The sequence below is a fragment of the Myotis yumanensis genome, unplaced genomic scaffold (genome assembly GCF_028538775.1).
Source record: "Myotis yumanensis isolate MYYU_CA2020_CCGP unplaced genomic scaffold, mMyoYum1.0.hap1 SCAF_11, whole genome shotgun sequence".
In the NCBI taxonomy this organism is placed as follows: domain Eukaryota; kingdom Metazoa; phylum Chordata; class Mammalia; order Chiroptera; family Vespertilionidae; genus Myotis; species Myotis yumanensis.
Window position 1 is genome coordinate 43,490,500 of NW_027223762.1, and position 23,918 is coordinate 43,514,417.

General features: G+C 47.4%; 1 protein-coding gene across 4 annotated transcripts in view; it reads right to left on the reverse strand.

The window, feature by feature from the left end:
* The window catches only part of SFXN5 (sideroflexin 5), a 104,044-nt gene that overhangs the window by 51,631 nt on the left and 28,495 nt on the right, over positions 1 to 23,918 (reverse strand). For all 4 annotated transcript variants that reach the window (XM_070429470.1, XM_070429467.1, XM_070429469.1 and 1 more), the window contains 3 exons: positions 18,507 to 18,533; positions 17,921 to 17,975; positions 15,923 to 15,948 (listed from right to left, as the gene is read on the reverse strand). In XM_070429470.1, coding sequence (XP_070285571.1) covers positions 15,923 to 15,948; positions 17,921 to 17,975; positions 18,507 to 18,533 — 108 coding nt within the window. The remainder of the gene's footprint in view (positions 1 to 15,922; positions 15,949 to 17,920; positions 17,976 to 18,506; positions 18,534 to 23,918) is intronic.

A 23,918-nucleotide genomic window follows, 5' to 3' on the forward strand; every position in this document is an offset into this window, starting at 1 on the left:
GGTCCTCATGAAGCAAAACCTACACCATGTTTAAGCTATTGAACGAAACATGGATGTCTAATAAATATTTGTTGAATGAGTGAATGAATGAATGAATGAGCCAATACACCCATAGAGCTAAGCATGGCTACATATGTGTGGATCCATTATTCCCAAAGCCAAATATCACTGAAGACCTAGACTCACTGAGTTTGCTGTTGTTTTTTGTTTTAAGTCAAGATTAATTGTCTGATTTTAACACTCGCCAAACCTTGGACTTCAGGGATCCACATGTCTCTGAAGTTTACCTTTTGGGTGCTTGTGTGCAACATAACACCTACCCAGTTCTGCTGCATATGGGAAAAAATGTGCACAACCATCCACATATTGACTTATTTATTATTCCTGTAGATAAAGTGGCTCTTTGGCAAGAATTTCTGTAAGGAACAAGTATAAACACTCAATCCTATGCAGTAAATCAAATTCTAGACATCCTCAGCAACATTAGTAAATCATGTTTTAAAGATTAAAATGTTTTTAAAACAGTAAATATGCACATACATTTATATTTATTGGCCCATATCAGTTTGAATAAAATTATACAATATAAAGGCATTCCATAGCTCCAGTGAGAAATTATGATGATATTTTTCTCCCCCAAATGAGATGGTAACTCCATTTCTCTTTGCCATGACAGCTGAGGGCACTGGAGTGGGAATCAGGAGACCTGGGTTCTCACCCCAGGTCCATCCCTGTGTGATCTCCGGCATAAACAGTCCCCTTTGGGGTTCCACCTTTCTTACCTATAGAGTGAAGGGATTGACCTTGGGGGTCCTATCTTGGTTTAAATTCTATTCTCATTTTCCAAATAATACACATAAAGTCCATAGAGATAGCCCCACCCCAGCCCAATTGAGAAGTATCATGGGGAACACAGGACCTCCTTCTAGTCGGACCCCAGTCAGGAGCCAGACCATAGTGAGGAAGCTGAGCCTAGAAAGGCATGAAGCTGGGAACAGATAGCACGAGCCAGCAAATGTGTGTGTGTGTAAGTAGTTCTTCCCTGTTGGGAGGATATCATTCCCCGTAATCTGCTGGTTTATATTACGTGGGTGTGTTATGAACGTCATTGCCTTCTTTCCCTCAACCCCCATTGCACCCCCTGAACTGTGCTTGGCCACCAGGAGAGGGTACGATGCAGCCCCATGGGACTCACTGTTGGTACCAGACAGCTGTTGTCCAACATCCTCGCAGCTCGTTACATCAGAGGGTCACCTTATGAGTCCTCTCCCCTGGGCTCAGAAACCGTACTGGTGAGCATCTGGTTTGCATCGGCCTTGCAGACACTGGGCATTTTTAACTGTGGTTCCCTTTGCCCTGACTGTCGAGGTCAGGCCAGATCTCCAGGGCCCACCTCTGCCCAGTGTACACATCCTCATGGCACATATTTTGTGTCCAAACTTCACTCCTGACTTCATCTTCCCTTCCCTTCCCTAAATTTCTGTTTGTCTCATTTTCATCTTCATTTGTTTATCTTGTGCCATATCTTTTTAAAATCTGATATCAAGTCTTTTCCAGAGCAAACCACAGCCCTAAACTAAACCAGTACCCAGGCTGTATACTACACACACGCACACGGCTGTAACCAGCCAGGTTTTCACCTTGCTGGCCCACCTCCTACCCTCACATCCATGCACCTCTGACTCCTTATGCTTTCTGAAGGAGATGGATGGGTTTTGCTAAGCATTTCCCCTTATGTCACTTACCATGGTCCTTATTATAACTCTGGAGCTCAGAAAAAAAATAGAATTTACTTTCTGCATTTTGCAAATGAGATAACTGAGGTTGAGAGACATTTGGTGACCTGCCCAAGGCTTCGTAGCTCCTAGAAAAGGAGGCAGGTCTTGCCCTGACTGGTTTGGCTCAGTGGATAGGGCATCGGCCTGCGAACTGAAGGGGCCCAGGTTCGATTCCGGTCAAGAGCATGTACCTTGGTTGCGGGCACATCCCCAGTAGAGAGTGTGCAGGAGGCAGCTGATCGATGTTGTTTCTCTCTCATCCCTCTCCCTTCCTCTCTGTAAAAAAAAATCAATTATATATATGTGTGTGTGTGTGTGTGTGTGTGTGTGTGTGTGTATTTAAAAGAGGCAGGTCTCCTGGTTCCTGGCCTGGGAACCCCGCCTCTCTGATTTGAGGGACTCCTTCTCCAGCTCATCTCCTTGCGCACAAAGGAAGAAGCAGACTCCATGCCTGTTTTTGAGCATCTTCTGTGCACCCCGTTCCCTGCTGCCTCCTGAGGAAAGGAATACAGCCTCCCTAACCACAGCAAACCAAAAACCAACAGCAAAGTGCATGAGAAAGTCTTTACACCACATGGTCAGGAAAGGGACACGGTGGTTTAATTGGGCACTTAATTGTGTCTGTAAATCTGATAAATTCTAATGTCCACACAGGGATTCAGGCAGGGAGAGGTAGGTGTGCTCCGGCTCTCTCCGGAGGAGGCAGTAAGGTGGCGGGCGCTGAGGTGTGCGTGTGTGAGCTCAGGGTAGCGGAACAGCTGAGACTGACCTCATTTAAGGACGAGGTTTGGGAAGTCAGCTGACTGGAGTCCAGGAAGGGTGAGGTTAGGAGGCAGCAGAGCACCATGCTGCATTGGCCAGCCCAACAGCCGAAGGGGGCCGTTTGAACCCGGGCGAAGGGAATAGGCCTTCCACCCTCCAGGCCCCGCAGTCAGGCTGGTGGGGCCAGGAGCACGCGGTGCCAGCCCCATTCCCTATTAGGCAACACGCAGCACCATCTGCACAATCCCAGGAGCAAGAGCAGATATTTTATAACTTCCTTTTTTCTTTTTAAGTCTAAATTAAAAATAAATGTTCCTTCAGCTCTCAGATGTATATCTCTGGTGCAACCTGCCCACATTCCCTTACGCTGCCCTTTCCAGAACATGGCAGGGGAAAGGAGGAAAGAGATGGATGGAGAGAGGGAGCCAGTCCACCCGGCTTCAATGCCAGTGGATGGCACCTCTTCTAAGAGGGAACCGCTTCAGGCGTGGCCGCGCAGATGGGTGGAGAGAGTCCAGAATGCGGCTGGTACCAGGGAAAGTGGAAGGAGAGCCAACAGCCAGAATTTCCAGCCCAGCCTCCACCCTGTCTTGCCGCAGGACCTTGGCCAAATCGCACATCCTATCTTTGCTCCCATTTATAGTTCGTAACATGGCTGGGGTCTCCTCCACAGCGCCCACCCCCTGGAAGCTGCCCCCTATGCACAGTTGTCTGTTTCTGCCGTCCCCCTTGCCCTTGGACGGCTGGCCATGGGCCCTGGTGATGAACTCTCAGGCTCTGGCTACGGGGAGAGCTGGACTCAAATCCTGGTTCCAGTATTTATCAGAAGGGCGACCACATGCAAGTTACTTGAGTTCTGTGTGCCTCTGTTTTCTTCATCGGTTACGTGGTGATCACGGCTCCTCTCCGGGTGTCATGGGAGCAGGCGTGGGAAGCATTCGGCACAGTGTCTCATTCAGCCAGTGCTTACCACCAGGTTAGTATGATTCCTCTCCTCCTGTCTCATTCTTTTCCCGTCTTTGCCGGTCTCTCTTTTCTCTGAACTCCAGTCTGCTTGACACAATTGAGCATCATCTTGCCCCATCTTATCTTTGGACACCAGCCTTATCCCTCAACGGATCAGGAGCTCCTGAGGGTAGAATAAGGGCTTTTCTCCCTGATGTCCCCCCAAGCACTCAGCACAGAGATGGGCCCAAATGACACGCTGGAAACATTGCCAACTGATTAAGAACATTAAACAGTTATTGGCCAAAGATGGATGATGGATCGTGACAATGACAACCACCAGCCATCTCTTCCTTGGCCCTTTTATTAAAGTTTGAATTGCATGGGGGTTGGGAGGGGGTAGCCTTTGGAGAGAGGATGCAGACTGAGTTTGGTTCTGAGTCTTCACGCTTCCCTGTATCTATACCCTGGCCATGGGAGGGATGTATTTCCCTGCTCTTGGTGTGGCTTAGTCACGTGACTGGCTTTGGCCAATGGCGTGTGGGAGGAGGTGGCAGTGTGCCAGTTCTAAGCCAGGCCCCAGAAGCCTCGTGTGCTTCAGTCGCCCTCTGGTGCTTCTAACGCTGCTGCAAGGAGACAGGCCCTGACTGGTGCCCGGTCCAAGGAGGATGCAACATGAGGAGCAGAGTCCAGCCTGGATCACTGATCCCCCGCCGATCCCAGGCCTGTGGTTAGCACCAGAACTGCCTCAGCCAAGCCCAGTCTAGACCAGCCAAACCCCAGATCCCTAACAACAAATGTGTATGCTGCCACTGACGTTCTGCGGCTGTGTGTTACGTGGCACTATCATAGCAAAATCTCCTTAATACAGAGATGACCACATAGGAAGAGTGAATGTGCTGTCCTTTATGGTTTTAATGTTCTGTGTCATTAATGCACCTTGAATTATGTCTTCACTCGTGATGCTGGTTTCTGAGTAGCCTCGCTTATCCATCCACTCCACCTGGTGACCATTAGCCCAAGGCTGGGGCCACCCTGGAAGCGACGAAAGACAGTTTGTCTCAGGACAGAGTTGGGATGGGGCCAATCAACGGCACCCACCTGGGAGCTGGCTCACAAGAAAAACCACACCTTCCCTTCAGCCAGCGGTTCTCAACCTGTGGGTCGCGACCCCTTTGGCGGTCGAACGACCCTTTCACAGGGGTCGCCTAAGACCATCCTGCATGTCAGATATTTACATTATGATTCATAACAGTAGCAACATTACAGTTATGAGGTAGCAACGAAAATAATTTTATGGTTGGGTCACAACATGAGGAACTGTATTTAAAGGGCCAGAAGGTTGAGAACCACTCCCCTTCAGCCCTCTTCCTTCCGAGTGCTCTAACCTCCGTGGAGAGATGAGGTCTCCGTCTGGGAGAAAGGCGCCACCAAATATCCCAATCTGCTTGGCAAAAGGGGGACTCAAACAGTTAAACAAGGGACAGCAGACCAAGACCACTGTAAACCGTGATGTTGGGACCCACAGTGGGAGACAGGAGCAACCCTCCACCCCTTAGCCATTGTCCATACAAAACTAACTCAAATATAGGAAAAATAAGATTTTTAAAGTAAAAGTGTAGAAAATCCAGAGAGAAAACAGGGTGTGTCTCAAAACAATGGGGTGGTGAAACTTAAGTCAGGGGAAGGCTGGGGGCACAGGACTATCTTGCCAAGCAAGGTAACGGCAAAATAACTGTCCTCACCCTCCACCCCGACTCTGCCTGGCTAATCACTCCTCACCCTCCAGCTTCCAGCTCAGTTGCCACCTGCTCCAGAAAGCCTTCCCTGACCCTCAGGCTGAGGTCAGACCCCCTGCCATACGTCCCCCCAGCACCCTGCCTACTTTCTTTGCAGCATTCGCCTCAGTGGTACCTGTTAAAGTGTGCCACTCTCGAGAGCTTCCAGAAGCTTCAGAGGGGGGAGACCGTGTGACGCTCACATCCCACATACCTGGGGGTCCTCGCTGGGAAAGCAGCGAACCCCTTCCCCCACACAGACACACTCCATTCCAGATGTTCCTCTGCATTTTCCAAAGACCCGCCAGGAGCCCCGCTACTCAACAGTGTGCCTGCTCTTTCCTTCTCCTCTGTCTCCATCTTCTGATCTATGTGACTAATGATCTGAAAAGTAGCACTCCGGTGCATTAAGGGTGCTGCTATTTAAAGGGTCCCAACCAGGGAAAGATAATATCTTTTGTCAAATGAGTGTTTGCCTCTGACTGGTCAAATCCAGCGTAACCGAGCGACACTTCTTGTAGGATATACACGGGGCCCAAATGGCTGGTGCCGTTTACAATGGGAAACATTGGGGCTGGGATTTAAGTGTGTGAAAAAGCCGAGTCTGCAAAGAGGAAGGTTGGAAGATGTCAGAAAGGCCCCGGGACACAGTCAAATCCTCATGTAAATGAGCCTTTGTGGTCCACCCCTCTCCCCGCCCCCCCCAGATGAAGTGACCCACACCAGCCCCTGAGAGAGAGGACTGCAAAGTCCTCTGATCACCTGATGTGGAAAAGGAGAGGGCTCAGCGTCCGGAGTCCAAGCTCTGAACGTCCCAGGACAGAACTCTGGTTTGGATGTAACCCAAGGCCACTGGACTCACGGACTGGAAGTGCACAGTCTGCCCTCCTCAGTCCCCAGCTGGGCATGGGGGTTGGGGCCTTGAGTTCTGAGATTCCGGAAAAATGGGGGGAGGGGAGAGAAAGGCAGCGGGGGCATGGGGAGCAAAGCAGACCACCTAGGTGAAACTCAGGCCCATGAAAGACATGCAGTTCCCCGAAGCTGAGCCGCTCTGGTGGCCATGGCTTGCCAGGAGCCGGTCCATCCTTGCTGCTTGACACAGTCGCTGCAGGAAAGAAACATCTGCACAGCATATGTTTCAATGGACCTGGCATATATAGCATATTGTTCTTAATATGTTTGGGTTGCTCTCTTTAGCGCCATGTGTTTTAACCAAGGTCACCTCTCCGAGAAAGGTTGTTTCCCCAGGTGGGGATCTTTCCCTGAGGTTAGGGAGGGGATACAACCCCTTAATTAAGTGCCAGGCGGGTAGTTAAGCTACATAATCTTTACTCCCTGGAATGGAGATAAGAAACGCCCTAACCTTTGTAATAGAAATTGACAGGATTAAAATCGGCTGGTATAAATATGGATGTAACAAGACAATAAACATCAGATCCTGATCAGTTCCTAACCAGAACTCCGACCAGAACTTTGGCTGGAGATCCTGGCTAGAGGTCCTGACTAGGCTGCTGATCAACTGAAGGCTGTCTTCGTGTCATTCCTTCTTCGCCGACTCCGTCCACACCTTTGGGGACCCCTGGACCTGCTGGGATTGGACCCCAGCAATGGCTGAGGGCACAGGCTGGCAGGTGGGGAAGGCAGGTGGGGCCGGATCACTGGCCTGCCTTCCACAGCCACACGTGCATGGAAGTGGCAGCACTGCAGCCTCTCAGCGGAGCCTGGGGGGGAGCGGCCAGTGGTCGGCAGCAGCTACTGGTGGTGGGTTCTGCTGCCAAAGGCCTGGAGCAGGGAGCCTGCGCTGCGCTGCACTGGCCGCGGGACCAGCCGCCCTGCTGATGTATAAATCGGGATCTCGTCGCCACACACCCAAGGGGGAGAAGTTCCATCTTCAAATGTTAAGCTTAAAATAAGACACTACATGGGTGCCAGTGGATCTGTGAAATCTGCTGACTAAACTGGCACCAGCCTCTGGGAGAAAACCAGCTCGTTTCCCCTGCGCTCCGGGGAGTGAGCAGGTGGGGGCGGGCTCCTCTCAGGCGGGGTGGGGTGCAGGCCGGCCAGGAATGCTCACCTGGCCAGAGGGAGGCAGCTCAGGTGTTGCTTCCAGAAGCTTCTCAGCCAAGGTACCCGCCAACGTTATTGACCCCTTCCGTTCAGCTCTCAGTGTATTCACCGGCACCCCCCTTTCTATTTTGGTGAGCATTCAGTGGCTTCTGCATGCCTGTATTTCTTACCCACTCTGTCATTCCAAGGCTTCCCTAAGGTGTGGACTGGAACCGTCACTCCTGTTCAGGCCCAGCATTTGCTGAGATGTTCAGTGGGGCCTCGGGGGGAGCCAGGCCTGGGAGGGAAGTGCTGGGACAGCCAGCATGCTCCCTCCACGCAGGGAAGGCAGTGGCCCAGGGAGGGAGTGGGACCAATGAGTCCTCACGCGGCTTGTGGCTTGTCCACTGTCCACGTCAAAGTACCCAGATGGAAGCCTACGGGTTCTCCAGGTCCAATGGCTCCTCCCAGGACCTGGCCCCTGGCCAGCTGTTCTAACCCTGAGTATGAACACGGAGGGCTAAGAAGTGGGGCCAGTGAGCATTGTCCTTTGGCTCCGGCTGCCACTGAGGCCCAGGTCATGCTGCTCGTTCACCTCAACCAAGTGTTCACTCAGGGTCTCGGGGGCCAGGGCATCATGCCCGGCACAGGCTGTTCGCTCCGGGCTGGGTGAGTACTGGCGCCCACAGGACATTCTCAGCAGCTACTTCAGCAGTGAAGCCCTGGCAGCCTGGGAGTGGACCAGTAGCACCTAAGTTCCCAGGTTGCCGACAGGGCTACAGGGACACTGAAATGACTGACCCGCCTTGGACAGGAAGAGGAGAGAGTGGGAAAGCATGGGCCATCCTCCACAATACCTTGTGAGCTAGAGACACGCTGGCATCCCTCGCATTAGCTGGTTCATCCCAGATGACGGCAGCCATTAATTCTGTCAGGACCCAGTTGGCCTCTTACGAGGAAATGAGCCCCAAATTCAACTCCTCTGGTTTGGCAGAGATGATACTGCCAAATGATGTATGTTTTTCAAGTGTTAATGAAATATTTATAAACAATTATTAATGCAGGCTCTTGTTTGCCCACCTCTTAAGCAAGCATGTTCTCCTTCTTTCTCACTAACAGAATCCCTATAATTGGGGATTGACTAGATATCCAGCCAAATTCTACATGAAATATAGACAGAACTGCTGTGTGGGTCTTCAAAGAAGATTCCTTAAAGGGAACTGACCCAGTTGGGAGGTATGTCCTTTCACTCCTCCATCTTTCTCCTCCTTATACCGTGGATGTGATGGCTGGAACACCAACAGCCACGTTGGACTATGAGGTAATTTTGATGATAGAAGACAGCACTGAGAATGGTATAGACAAGTGGGAGCCTGGGTTCCGGACAGCATTGTGGAGATCTACCTACCTCCGAGCTTCTCTGACATGAGAGGAAAATAAATTAAATTGTTTAAGCCACTGTTACTTTGAACTTTTTTATATGGAGATGGTCCTGACCCTAACTGATATAATCATATGCTATGCTTCAAAAAACAAAACAAAACAATACACTTCAGATGGCAGAACTGTAGAGATTACTGTTTCTGAAAATAAGATAAACTAGAAAATAATAACTGAAGAATACCTTTTTAAAAACCCACTTATTTGAAATGTGTTCTTCTAATTAAAGCTAAAAGATTGACTACTCTGATTAAAGAGAATTCAAAAGTGTAATTTCAAACTTATTTAGAAATTAAAACATAGATCACTATATAAAAAATATATTAGATATAGTCAGGTATTAGATGTACTCAGAAGAAAATTCACAGCCCTAAGCATTTTTTATTAGAAGGAAGAATGAGAATAAATAAATTAAGCAATCAAGGGAAAAGTAAAGAAAAAGAATCCTACCACAAAATAAGAGATCAAAAGAATATTATAAAAACAAAAATGAATAAATTATAAAACAAAAACAGAAGAATTGATAAATGCATCCAAGAGCTAATTCCTAGGCACAAGTCTCACCAATCCAGTTATTGTAATAAAGGAGATGGAGGTGAGAAGTAGAGACAAAACTTGAAATCAAACCAAGGAAAAAAATCATTAAAAACATCAACATTCAAAACTTTCTACAACAAAGACACCAGACAGTAAAGGGGAAAGAGCTGGGAGAAGAGGTTTGCAATATATCAGGATTAATATAAAAAATATAAAAATAACTTTTACAAATAATTAGGAAAATACAGCCAGTGGAAAAATGGACAAAGGATGTGAACAGGAAATTCAGAGAAAATGAAATATAAATGGCAATAAATATTGAAAAGAAGCAGAATCCTTTTTTAGTGTTCAGGGAAATAAAACAATTAAAACCATAATGAGATGATACCTTTCTCCCATCAGACTGGCAAAAAAAAGAAAGAAAGAAAGAAAGAAAGAAAGAAAGAAAGAAAGAAAGAAAGAAAGAAAGAAAACACTAAATATACGAATACCTGTGTTACAAAGGTTTGATGAAATCTAACCTCTCTGAAGGGAAATTTGGCAATAGTTATCAAAAATTCAAATGTGCACACACAGCCATTTACACTGAAAATTCACTTTCTAGAATGCCCTTGAGAAATCATCATACTTATGCAAAAAGAGCTTTACAAGGATTTTTCCCAGCACTGTTATTTCTAACTAGCAAATAATAAGAAACAACTTAAATCTATCACTAGGGGAGAGAATACTACTCAGCTGGAAAAAAACAAATGAATGAATGGATAAATGAATGAATGAAGCAGACCTTCAAGTAAGTAAACAGCTACATGTAATCAGCTAATTGTGGATAAATAAGAATATTGTTATATTTTAATAGAAAAAATGCAAAACAAAAATAATAGTTTAAATGATGATTCATATATCTATACTAATAAAAGGGTAATATACTAATTAGACCGGGAGACTTTCCAGGAGACCTTCCGGATGTCCTTCCAGACAAAGCCATGGTGATGGGGCCAAGGCAGAGGCTGTTAGAGGCGATCAAGCCAGGAGGGGAGGGCAGTTGGGGGTGATCAGACTGTCAGGGGGGGCAGTTGGGGGTGAGCAGGCTGGCAGTGGGGGACAGCTGGGGAGCAATCTGGCTAGCAGGGGGGTAGTTGGGGGCGAGCAGGCTGGCAGGCAGAGTGGTTAGGGGTGATCAGGCAGGCAGGCAGGTGAGCAGTTAGGAGCCAGTGGTCCTGGATTGTGAGAGGGATGTTGGATATCCCCTGAGGGGTCCCAGATTGGAGAGGGTGCAGGCTGGGCTCAGGGACACTCCCCACCCCCATGCACGAATTTCATGCACCAGGCCACTAGTATGCAAATACATAGGAAAAAAGCCCAAAAGTCCATGACCAACTTCTAAGAGAGTTTACTTCTAAGAGCAGATTTGGGGTTGAGGGTTGTCAGAGGAACTTCTAGTTCTTTTTGTATTGTTTGAATTCTGAGCTGAGAGAACATATTCATGTATTACTTGCATAACTTTTAAAATAGTCTTAAAAAATTCTTGGTGGTAATTTTGAATTCCAAGAACATATTCATATATTACTTGTATAATTTTATAAAATATACAAAGAAAAAACTTTTAAATCCTGAGGCTATTTCTGGACTCCAAAGATAAAGAGAAAAAAAACAAAGGATCCCCAGGGGAGGGGAAATGTTTACCTACAAAAGAAAAGATAATCAGGCCAACTATTGTTCATATTTAAGAGGGGGGAAAAGACATTTCCAGATATGCAGGGATTCGCAAAGTGTATTGCCCACACACAGTGAATATTACTCAGAAGTACTTTTGCCAAACAAAGAAAACACACACACACACACACACACACACACACACACACACACGAAATGCCTAAGTAATTGTGACATTTACTATACCTGCTAGGTAGCTGTTGGTAACCTAAGCTTTCCTAGAAATGTGTCCATTTCTTCTAAATCTTCTAATTTATTGCTCCAGATTGTTCAATGCATTCTGGTCTTTTAAACTTCTATTGTATCTATAGTTATTGTACTTTTTACTCCTAATATTGCTTATTTGCACCTTCTCTCTTTTTTTCTTGTTCACTGTTGTCAGAAATGTCTATTTAATTAGTCCTCCATAGAAGCCAGGAATTTACTGTCAATATAAAAAAAAATCCAAAAAAACATGCACAAGATTATCCATTCTCATATTATTCATACTGGAAAAATATTGGAAATAAACTAAACATCCACATATAGAATAATTAGCTGGATAAATTATGGTACTTCTACATAGTAGACAGCTATGCAGCTATTAAAAAAATGAGGAAGATCTCTATAAACTGATTTACCATGATTTCCAGGATCTCATTAAGAAAAAAACACTAGGAATCGAAGATGGCGGCATAGGTAAACACCGGCTATGCCGCTGTAAACAACCACTTCAAAAATACAACTAAAAGACGGAACGGACATCAACCAGAACCACAGGAAGGCTGGCTGAGGAGAGACTCTTCAACTAGAAGGAAAAACAACAGCATTACGAGGCTCAGAGGAGGCGCAGTGTGGAAAATTTAAAGGTACGGTGGTGCGGCGGTGCGCGCGAAAAGCGGGCTGGTGGCTGAGGGCGCAGTTGTCGTTTTCAATCAGGAGGGAGTCTCAGACTCTGGGCTACAGATCCGGACGAGTCTCTAGGGACCCAGACTCAAACGGGAGAAGCGGGACTGTCTGGCTACGGTCCTTCCGAGGTTTGCAGCGATTGCTGGGACAGAGAGGCAGAGCCCCTGGGGACGGACAGAGAGCAGCCATAGCTGCTCCCTCCCCCCGCCCTATTGAGCCCGCCCCGCCCAAGCCCTGCGCAGAGCCATTTGCCGATCGCCTCAGGCAAAGGCTGGATTAGCGCCTCCCCAGAGGACTGAAGTTTTCCACACAGCTGATTCCTACAGCCAGTCGGCCTGGTGGTCAAATCCCTCTAGTGTTATCTACAACAATTAAGGCTTAACTAGAACAAGACTGCACACAAAGACCACAAGGGGGTGCACCAAGAAAGCATAAAAGATGCGGAGACAAAAAAACATGACAGAAATGGAGGATATGGAGCTAAAAATCGCAATTTTGAGGGCTTGCTATAAACTTGAGCAGAGCCTCACGAAAACTAATGAGACCCTCGATGCTACGATAAAGAAATTAGAAAGTAAGCATACACGGACTGAAATAAAGAATATTATACCCAATAGCAGACCAGAGGAGCACAAGAATCAAACCAAAGATTTGACAAAAAACACCCAACTGGAAAAGCAAAATGAAAAAAGAATCCGAAAGTGTGAAGATAGTGTAAGGAGCCTCTGGGACAGTTTCAAGCGGACTAATATCAGAATTATTGGGGTGCCAGAAGATGAGAGACAGCAAGATATTGAAAACCTATTTCAAGAAGTAATGGCAGAAAACTTCCCCCACCTGGTGAAAGAAATGGACTTACAGGTCCAAGAAGCACAGAGAACCCCAAACAAAAGGAATCCAAAGAGGACCACACCAAGACACATCATCATTAAAATGCCAAGAGCAAAAGACAAAGAGAGAATCTTAAAAGCAGCAAGAGAAAGAGACTCAATTACCTACAAGGGAATACCCATACGACTGTCAGCTGATTTCTCAACAGAAACTTTGCAGGCCAGAAGGGAATGGCAAGAAATATTCAAAGTACTGAATACCAAGAACCTACAACCAAGATTACTTTATCCAGCAAAGCTAGCATTCAGAATTGAAGGTCAGATAAAGAGCTTCACAGATAAGGAAAAGCTAAAGGAGTTCATCACCACTAAACCAGTATTACACGAAATACTGAAAGGTATCCTTTAAGAAGAGGAAGAAGAAAAAGGTAAAGATACAAATTGTGAACAACAAACATGCATCTATCAACAAGTGAATCTAAGAATCAAGTGAATAAATAATCTGATGTACAGAATGAACTGGTGATTATAATGAATCAGGGACATAGAAAGGGAATGGACTGACTATTCTTGGGGGGGGGGAGGGGAATGGGAGATTCGGGAAGAGACTGGACAAAAATCGTACACCTATGGATGAGGACAGTGGGTGGGGAGTGAGGGCGGAGGGTGGGGCGGGAACTGGAAGGAGGGGAGTTATGGGGGGGGGGGGGGGAAGAGGAACAAATGTAATCTGAACAATAAAAATTTAATAAAAAAAAAAAAAGAAAAAAACACTAGAGAAAATTTATTTACTTTTACAAAAGAAATGGGAAGAATAAAATATTTACTTCCAGAGGATGGGTGGGAAGGAGGTAGAAGGAATAGAGAGGGGAATGAAACTTTTATTATGAGTTTTGATATAGCTTTGACTTTTGAACCATGTTGATATTTTATATATTTCCAAAAAAAATCAGTTAGAAACTTAATAATAGAAATAAATAAACTTAATGGTATACAAAATAAATAGCATAAACAGAACAGAAGAAAAAATTCAAACAACTTTTAAACATGGTTCTCTGATTATATACTCTCAGTAGGATATATTCAATGGACATAAAGAACTTCAAAGAAATCTTGGGCTTTCCTTAATACATTTTTGGGGAGTGGTATTGACATAGCAATTCTGAAAGTCTTTTATTTACATGTACCTACAAAAGAAAAGAGAATCAGAATATGTTGCTGTTGGACTCTCATTCAGGGAGTAGGGAGATGTAACTATGGAATGAAGGAGGGGAAGAACTCTGAGATGCTGGATTGGAATTAGAGGTAGTAGTATAAACTCACGATTTTTTAAAAGTTGCACTTCCTAACCCTGTCTGCTCAGATGACCCAGCAACAACGGCACCCTGGTAACAGTGAGCACACCCAGAATCCAGACCTTGGTTTCTAAGTACCATTACCCTCTGAGAGGAACCAGGGCTCTTTGGAGAAATGGATGATTCCAGGACTGGGACACAGAAACTACAAGATGAGTCTGGAATAGCCATATTTTGTGCCATAAAGTATTTAAGTACTCAAAGAATAAGAAGGCGGGGGGAGGGGGCGGTGGGTGGGGACATCTGTAATACTGATAACAATAAATAAAAAAAATTTAAAAAGGCATGTCAAATGAACAGAGAAACGTATTTAAAGAGTTCCCTTTGGTCAAATTTGGCACCATTTGTATATAAAAATGAATAATGGCAGAAGTAAATTGTTACCCCCCGGATACAAAAAAATACACGAGACCATAGTGATAGTTTTAAGAAGGAGGCAGTAGGGAAATCTCTTATTTACAGGAGGTTACCAACTATTAAGCACAGAAGGAATAACATATATGAAGTATATAGGAAACTTTGAGACTAGGTGAATATCCTGTTTCCAATCAGGCTTTCACCCAGTGGCCTTAACATTTGTTGGTCCTTCTTGTCTGTTTCCAGTTTTAGGCTAATACGAAGAAAGCTACTACAAGCATTCACATACAGATCTCTGGGTGAACGTGTGCATTCATTTCTCTTGAGGTAAATACCTAAAATTAGGATTGTTGGCTCACACTGTAAGTGCATGTTTAACTTTATGAGACTGTAATACCATTTTACACACACCCGTGCCCCAATCCTTCTAGGATCACACACTGCATTTAGTTCTCATCGCTTTAGCCTTTCAGGTGTAATTAAAGATAAATGAGAATATATATATATACATATATATATATATATGATTTGTACAATCATATTCAAAGCAGCACTGTTTGGTTGTGAACTCCAAATTGGAAACAACCCAAATTTTCACCAACAGTAGGATGAATAAAGAAATGTCAATGTTGTTATAACAATGGAATATTATGCAGCAATGAAAAATAAACTAATACCACACATAGCAATATGGACACATCTCACAAACAGCTTTTAGTAAAAGAAAACAAAGGCCCCCAAAAAGTACATACTGATGATTCCATTTCCGTAAAGGTCAATAGCAGGCCAAATGGGAATATAGTGAAGACAGTCAGAAAGGTGGTTTCCTGTGGTGTGGGCGTAGTGATGGAGAGGTTTCTGAGATGTTGCGGATGCTCTAAATCAGCGGTCGCCAACCGGTGGTCCGCAGACCACTGGTGGTCCATGAGGTCCGAAAGGTTGGTGCCCGCTGCTCTAAGTCTTTATCTAAGTGATGTTACTTGGATGAGCTCACTTTGTGAAAACTTACCAAGCTGTGTTTACCTTTATGATGACTGTGCCTCTCTGTAAATTTGTTTTACTTTAATGTAGAAAATTTTTAAAGTAAACTTAACCCTGAATCTAAAACTGAACAACATGAAGACTGAATCCTTTCTGAGTTAATGTTAAACCTTAGTTTTCAGAAATCATCCTTACTTTCCAACTTCCCAAGGTTTGGGGGGAACTTCCCCGTAACCAAATGAGCGTGTCTTAAGGATAATACGCAGGACGGGAGATGTGCAGGGATAAAGGCCCAAACAGAGCTCCGTGTCACACGGGTGCACCTTCTAACAGAAAGACGCTTGACAGTACCACCAAGAGAATAAAGAAGAGATGTGTGCTGTATTAGCCAGTTATTCACTTCCAGGATTTTAGCCTAAATCAACAACTCAGTCAAATAGTTATGAGCAATGACCTAAAGTTATACATTAAAAATTATTTTGGGAAAAAAATCCTTTGAAGGTAATACTTACAATTGGTGTCCCAAAAGGAATGTAACCTGTGAGAGAAGAGAGAAGAGTCAGGCCTCATAATCCCGCCCTCCACCCCACAGACCTCTCAATTTAGACATCAGAGGAGACTTCTGGGCTTGGTCTTGACAGTGGCCTCAATGAAGGGGTGCAAGTCCGTTAGGGGAGAGGCACCTCTAGTCCCCAGACCTTTTCCCAGCTCAGTCCTCCCCAGAGCAGAGGGCACCCCTGTGTCCCCCAGCCTCCCTCTCTCTGTTCCCCGTTAGCCGGACAGTTCTCATTCCCCTCCCCAACCCGTTCCTGAAGTCTAGCGGCCACAGGGCGGGACTTCCCGGGAGGCGGGCGTCTTCCAGCTACTCCCCGAGCCCCCTGCCCACTGGTCTGCACAGAAGTAACACTGGGGGCTCCTCGCATCATTTCCCTCCTGAGGCCCAACATCCCTGCCACGCTCACTGCACACACTGCCATGTCTACAAAGGCCCTGGACTATCCCTCAGCTTCTTTCTCGCACGCACCCTTCCCTCCCTGGCATCAAGACCATTTCTAGAAAGGACATCCCCTACCCCCCTGAGAGGTGCACCTCTAAGAGCCAGAGCTGGTGCCCTCCTAGACACCCTCACACAGCAGCACAGAGCTGGTGTGAAGCCCCGCCGGGCCTGGGTGCTGTTTCCTCGCTGCTCATGGCCCTGGACTATGGCAAGGCTCCCTCCACCATCCCCACCGCTGTCAACGAGCAGCGGCCTGTCCCCAGCCTCTAACTATGGCAGCTGGCAGCCGGATAGCAGCCAACCTCTATCTATCTGAGCTACATGTAAAGCAAAGGTTTGCATCCTCAGGCGCGTCATTGCGCATGCACATGAGCCAGTGTTCTTCTACCCCCATTCTCTGGAGAGAGGTCCAAATCTTGATGGGAGAAGTACAAGAGGAACCAGGCTCAGGGTGGGAGCCTGCTAGGGCCTCATGCAGGGACTGGGGAGCACCCACAGCCATGGCTAGAAGGTGCTCCCAGCCTTCGCTCCCTTGGAGTTTCTCACAGCAAGGCAAGGGGGTCACCTGGCACCAATTGCCCCGATTTGCACAAGGATGTCACGTGGCTGTTTATTCTCTCCCCCCATGAGGTCAGGCTCTCTGGGGGTGGGGACCCTGGCTGACCTACCCGACCGGGAACACCCAGTGGTAGAGACCCTTCCTCCAGCCGCTGAGGACTTCCCAAGGGGGCATCCAGTAGCCGGGCCACCCACCCTGTACCTCGGGTCGTACACCAGGAGTCGGGTCTGACTCCAGGCAAGACCTGTGGCCCCTCCGCACTGCAGGCAGGGTAACCCCGCCAGCCCAGTGTGTGCGCAAGTCTTTCTGGGCTGTGAGGTTCACCACACAGAACCGGCCTTCTAGTGGCCACAGGACGGGACTTCCCGGGAGGCAGGCGTCTTCCAGCTACTCCCCCAGCCCCTGCCCACTGGTCTGCACAGAATGGAATTTGCCATCGCTGTGCGCCCAGTAGGGCACATGTAGTGCGGACTTTCTGAAGGGCAGGTTAATGGCAGGTTCAGAGACCAGCGAGTTAGTCTGGGGATTAACTGCCTGGAAGGGCAGAGCGGGGAGCAGGACCTGGAGGGAGAGAGGGGTGCACAGGTGGGAGGAGTGACTCCTCGGAGGCAGGTTCGCCTGCAGCGGGTGTTACCCCGGAGGCTGCCAATAACCTGGGAGTAACCTGCGGAGGCCCCACTCCACCCCAGCTGCTCAGGCAGAAAAGGCACTTGTTTTGTTTTGTTTTTAGAAAAGGCACATTTTTAAAGAGCTCCATAAGTGATTCTGAGGCCTGGCTAGAGTCTTACCCAGTTGAGTCCATGTGAACATGCAGGTGCCAGTGCGGCCATGTGCATAGCACATGTGCATGTCACAGGCTCCCTCCCCGCCCCAGGCCGGCACATCTAGCGGGTGCTGGAGCTGTGACACGGTAAGTGGCCCTAGCTGGGCGGAAGCAGAGGTCCCGGGGCTCACCTGACATTCTAAAGGGCATGAAGATCTTCTCATTGGTGTCCGGGTGTAGAATAGCCTGGCAAGAGCAAGGAACAGAGCACAGGTGACGGTGGGAGAGGGAGGGGGCACAGGGAGAGGAAGGGAAGGGGGCGGGAAAGGAGAGCCCCCCCCTCCCCCCAGGATGACTCCGAGGGCCAGTGGCTGCGTCCTGCCTTCTCGCCAGGCAGTCCTTTCCCACCACTGGGGCAAGAGGAAGCTAACACACCGCCCCAAACAGCACGTATCCGCTGACTAATGCTCCAAGCTGAACACAGGGAGGGCAGGACTGGGTCTACCTCTCAGGCCCCCTGAACCCCTGTGCCTGGCACACAGTAGGCCTGTAATGAGGACTGTGGGGAAGGCATCACAGGGAAGGAGCGTAGGGGCCCAGGGGAAGGTGAGCTCCAGTCTTCAAAAACTCAGGCCCTGGGTACTTGCTTTGGGAAAAGGCGAGGAACAAGGGGGAGGGGAGAAGATGGGCCCACAACAAAAGAATCCCTGGGACAGGTGGGGGCAGGGTCCAGGAGAGGGGAGGGGAGGGGAGGAAAAGAAGCCAAAATTGGATTACCTGCTTGATTTTCTGTGCACTCCAGAGCTGGAAGGAAGGAAGAGAGAGGGGGGAGGGAGGGAGGAGAAAAAATTAAAGCACATATCCCTTTAAGGCAGCAGTTCTCAACCTGTGGGTCGCGACCCCTTTGGCGGTCGAACCACCCTTTCACAGGGGTCGCCTAAGACCATCCTGCATATCAGATATTTACATGACGATTCATAACAGTAGCAACATTACAGTTATGAAGTAGCAACGAAAATAATTTTATGATTGGGTCACAGCATGAGGAACTGTACTTAAAGGGCCAGAAGGTTGAGAACCACTGCTTTAAGGTCTCAAAGTCACATTTCTAACCAAGAGATCTAGCTGCAAAGGGCTTAAGAGGCTCAGGCTGTACTGGTCCCCCCCAGGTCTGGCAGCTACTCTGAGGGTGTGGCGTCAGGGCCCCAGAACAGCAGAGTGAGGGGATCTCACACAGATCATTTAAGCCAGTGGTTCTCAACCTTCTGGCCCTTTAAATACAGTTCCTTCTGCTGTGACCCAACCATAAAAGTATTTTCGTTGCTACTTCATAACTGTAATGTTGCTACTGTTATGGATCGTCATGTAAATATCTGATATGCAGGATGGTCTTAGGCGACCCCTGTGAAAGGGTCGTTCAACCGCCAAAGGGGTCGCGACCCACAGGTTGAGAACCACTGATTTAAACGAAGGGTTCTCAACCCTGGCTGCTGTAAGGTTGCTTTAAGAATTCTCCCAGCGTTTTTCTAAAGCTTCCTAGTAGGGCCAGGTAAAAAGCCTGATTTAAATGGAGATCCTTCAACTGTCTCCCAGAATCGGTAGAGGCAGCCTCACATGACTTTTTCAGAGCGAGGCAGACTGCCGGGACTCCCCGCTTTGCCACTTCCACCTCTGAGCCCCAATTCCTCTTCTGTAAAATGGGAGTAATAGCTGTGCCTCTAACATTGTTGAAAAAAATCTATGCCAAGTTCTTGGAGCAGCACTGGGCACATAGTAAGTGCCCTTTAACTGCTTGCTGTTGTAGGTATTCTTATTCCTATTGTTGTTATTATAAGGAGGTGGTAAGGAGAAGAAAGTTGCTTTCAAATGAGTGGAAAAGTTGTCTCTCTCCAGCACCAGCATGAGGCACAGGCTGGAGAAACAGAACAATCTGTCAATTCCTTCAAATGATATAAATACTGCCTTTCATTGAATCTAAGACATCGTTAATCCGAAGACATTATTATGTGCCGCTAAGTAAGAAAACAATGACATAATGCCAAGACCACCATCAATAAAAAGACTCATCCCATTTAAGAGATGTTAAAATGTGATAAAATGGGCCTGTTAGAAGCAAGCAAACCCGGTAAATAAACATTTACATTGTGGCAAACCAAGGGCCCGTGCACTTTTAATGGAGCAAAAAGGGTAGGAGGTGAGAGGTAAGATGCGGCCAGGAGTGGTGGTTAGTTTTGTAACAGAACAGTTCACTTATGCTTCCTTTACATGGCAGTGTTGTTGCCTGGAACATAAATGAAGTTGCAGAAGGCTACTGGGTAGCAAAAATAGAAGTTATAAAATTGATATATTAAAGCTTATGCATTATACTCACAGCAGAGTCCTCAAGCCTTAATTCACAGCCTAATTACTCTTATTTTAGATACATTTCAAACATATTTGATTGTCTGCTATTCCAGGAAGATTGGAGGCAGTAGAGTTTTGAAAAATAATAATTGCGGAACAGAAGGGACTGAAGAGAGAAAAACCAAATGCAGAATCAGTGTCAGCCAAAGGAGGTGAGTGAGAGCATACAGCAGAGATGAAAAAAAAAAAAGATAAAGGCTGACCTTCCTTTGCCTTCCTGAAGTGCACCCCCAAGTCCCAGGGCCATTTTAGGTGTGTCTTTCAGCACCGTCCGGCATCTCCCACAGTGCCGGCCACCCAGAAAATCTAAAGCTATTCTAAAATTAAAATTTTATTTTTAAAAAACCTCAAAATTCCTTCGTACAGTTCTTTGAAAAAAATTCCCCATGGTTCTGAGGAAGACCCTGGGCAGAAAACACTGGCCTAAAACATCAGAGGACAGTGTAAAGAGCCAGTGTTAGAACCAGGCAGGCCTGTGTTCAAATCACTTCCTGAAGGCGTGGCCCTGGGCTCATTACATCGCCTTCATGCCTCAGTTTCTCCATCAGTGAAATGGGCTGTTGTGAAGGTAGAGCGGAGGCTGGATGCTCCTGAGCAGTTTGAGCTTCCCTTCAGGCAGACAGCTAAGCCTACACTGCCCAGCTTCCCCCACCGTAGGGGGGTGGGGGGGCACCCATGTGAGCTGGTGCTGGATTATGGCCTGTGATGTTTGCCACGCCCAGGCCTGGCCCCAAAGCCTCCCGCAGAGAATCCAGGGGAGGACTATGAGGCCCTGGAAGACAGTAAAACTATGAAGGGGAAGGAGCTGGGTCCCTGGACAATGTCATGTGCCAAATCCCTGAGCTGCGCTGGACTCTGACATGAGTGAGAAATGGACCGTACTGTATAAGCCCCCGAACTCTGGGGCCTGTTTGTTACAGCACTTGGCTTACCCTGACTCACACAGAGGTTTAAATGAGATACGCATATCTAAACTGCATGCCCATAGGACATGCTCCATAAATGCCTAAAACAGAGGGACGGTCATTCAAATGAGCAACATGTTTAATGACTTAATTAATTTTAAAGTAACTTCACGTCTATTGTCTTATGCCTGCAACATGCCTGTGAGGTGGGTAGGTTCTTTTCAGACAACGTAACTCATCTCAGAGACTAAGTAACGCAGCCTCGGGTCCCTGGTGGCTGGATGGACATGGGCACCCAGGCCTCCTGGCCTCCAGACTCGCGTCCTCCCTCTCTCCAGGGCCCTGGAGGAGATGATGTCTGGTCTGGCCAGCGTGACTGCCAGGCCGAGGCATGAGAGGAGGGAGAGAACCGGCTGACATCATCCTGAGGGCGCAGAGCCTCCTGGCAGCCCGGCAGCTGATGCTCCTCCCGCCGAAGTCCCGCCAAGCAGCACTGGTAACCCATGGCGACATCGTGTCCCTCAGGTTCAAGGACTGTCCTTTACCTCCACCCAAGGGCAGCAATGGAAAGTCAGGCAGGTGCTGGCTTGGCAGCAAAGGCAGAAGTCCAGCAGGGCTGTCAGCAGGCAAGGCCGGGAACCCAGAGCTCACACGCCTGTCCCTTCCTCCCTCCCCCAAAGTGACACCACCACACACGAGGCCCGGGCAGGCCAGTGGCACCGATATGGGCCGTGTAAGTCTCACAGGATAGGTCAGTCCACGCTTCCTATTTTGCTGAGCACTTTCCCGCAGAAGCACTGAGATCTGAACCCAAGCTGTGTGATTCCAGAGGCCCCGCTCTTCATCCCCACATCCCCCAGATTCTAACGCTAGCACGCCCGTGCACACCGTTCTGCCCTCGGGGCATCTAAAATACTGTGGAGCCCGGCTGGCGTGGCTCAGTGGTTGAGCATCAACCTATGAACCAGGATTCCTGGTCAGGGTACATGCCTGGTTTGCTGGCTCGATCACCAGCGGAGAATGTGCAGGAGGTAGCTGGTCAATGATTCTCTCTCCCTCTCCCTTCCTCTCTGAAATTTATATATATATATATATTTAGAAAATAAATAAATAAATTATTGAGGAGATCTTCCTACATCAGTGCACAGAGAGCACCTCATTTTTCCTAATAGAAACCTTGAATGAATGCATTGCATATTCTACTGTGCCCTATGAGTGGACTTTTAGCCTATTTTCAGTCTTTCTTATTGTGGTAAAATATACATAATGTGAAACTTACCATTTTAGCCACTTTAAAGTGGCAGCTCTATGGCGTTAGGTGCATTCACACTATTGTACACCATCACCAGCATCCATCTCCAGAACTTCTTCATCTTTCCCAACTGAACTCTGTACCCAGTAAGTACCAACCCCCATCTCCCCGCTCCCCCCGGCCCTGTCCTCCTTCCCCACCTCCTGGCAGCCACCATCTTTCTGTCTCTGTGAATTTGATCGCTCAAGATGTTCCCTACCCGTGGGATCATACAATGTTTGTCCTTTGTGTCTGTCCCATCTTTCACTGTGACAACCATGCTCTGGAGAATTTCCCTGGAGTTGTCACTATTATATCATTAGCATTTTAAGAGAAAGGATAAATGTGTTCAGATATTTCTGCAGGATACAGGGAAACTAATGGTTACTCTAGGGAGAGGCAGGGGGCAACTGGGGGGCAGGGAAAGGGAAAGGGAAACTTGTTTTTTAGTCTCTGTTTTTTACATCTTTAGAATTCGGTAGCTTGTTCATATGTTACTTGTTCAAAAAAAGAATTGCTAAGAAATGTTAAGCCCTAACCGGTTTGGCTCAGTGGATAGAGCGTTGGCCTGCGGACTGAAGGGTCCCAGGTTCAATTCCGGTCAAGGGCATGTACCTTGGTTGTGGGCACATCCCCAGTAGGGGGTGTGCAGGAGGCAGCTGATCGATGTTTCTCTCTCCTCGATGTTTCTCTCTATCCCTCTCCCTTCCTCTCTGTAAAAAATCAATAAAACATCTATTCTTTAAAAAAGAAATGTTAAGAGCAACCGTGAAAAAATAGTTACAGGGCGGCCTTGACTTACGAGTATCCCAACTAACGAGTTTTTTGAAATACCAGCTGTCTCTTGGCCGATTTTTTGCATTGAGTTGATAGAGTAATTTGAGTTAACAAGCTCCTTAACGAGCTCGGTCTTGGAATGAATTAAACTCATAAGTCAAGGCCCCACTGTATAGGGTACACAACACCTAAGCTCTTTATTGACCTCTATGGCACAAACTGTTTATTGTCCGACAAAAGTCTATGTTCCCTTCTTTTGTAGTCATAGAACAGTGTTGGGCAGGGAGCTGACCTGCTGCACTGAATTTCCCAGCCTCCTTTGCAGGGCAGGTGGCTGAATTGCTGTATTATATCTCCCAGCTTCCTTTGCAGTTAAGCTTATCCATGTGACTGAGTCCCCCAGTGGCATCGGATGGGAAGTGAGAGGTGCTTTTCCCTAACCAGGGCCTCCCATTCCGTGCTTTCTGTCCCCTTCCTGTGAGCCGGAGCCAGGATGTGGCTGCAGCCCAGCCTGAACCATGCAGAGGACACCCCAAGGAGATGGTGGCCAAGCATGATGGAAGGAGCCTGGGCCCTGAGTGATCCTGTGGGGCAGAGCCACCTGCCCACCTGGACCTTAAACTGTCACATGGGCGAGAAATAAACTTCTGTGTTGTTTGAGCTGGTGCCTTCTGGGATCTATTGTTACAGCAGTTAGTATAACCCTAACTAAGATAACCCATGTGGGGTCAGAGGAAACTGCCTCCCATGATAACAGATACTCATTTCCCGAGGCGGGAGGAAGAAATCAAAGCTAAGATAGTGCTTGAGGCT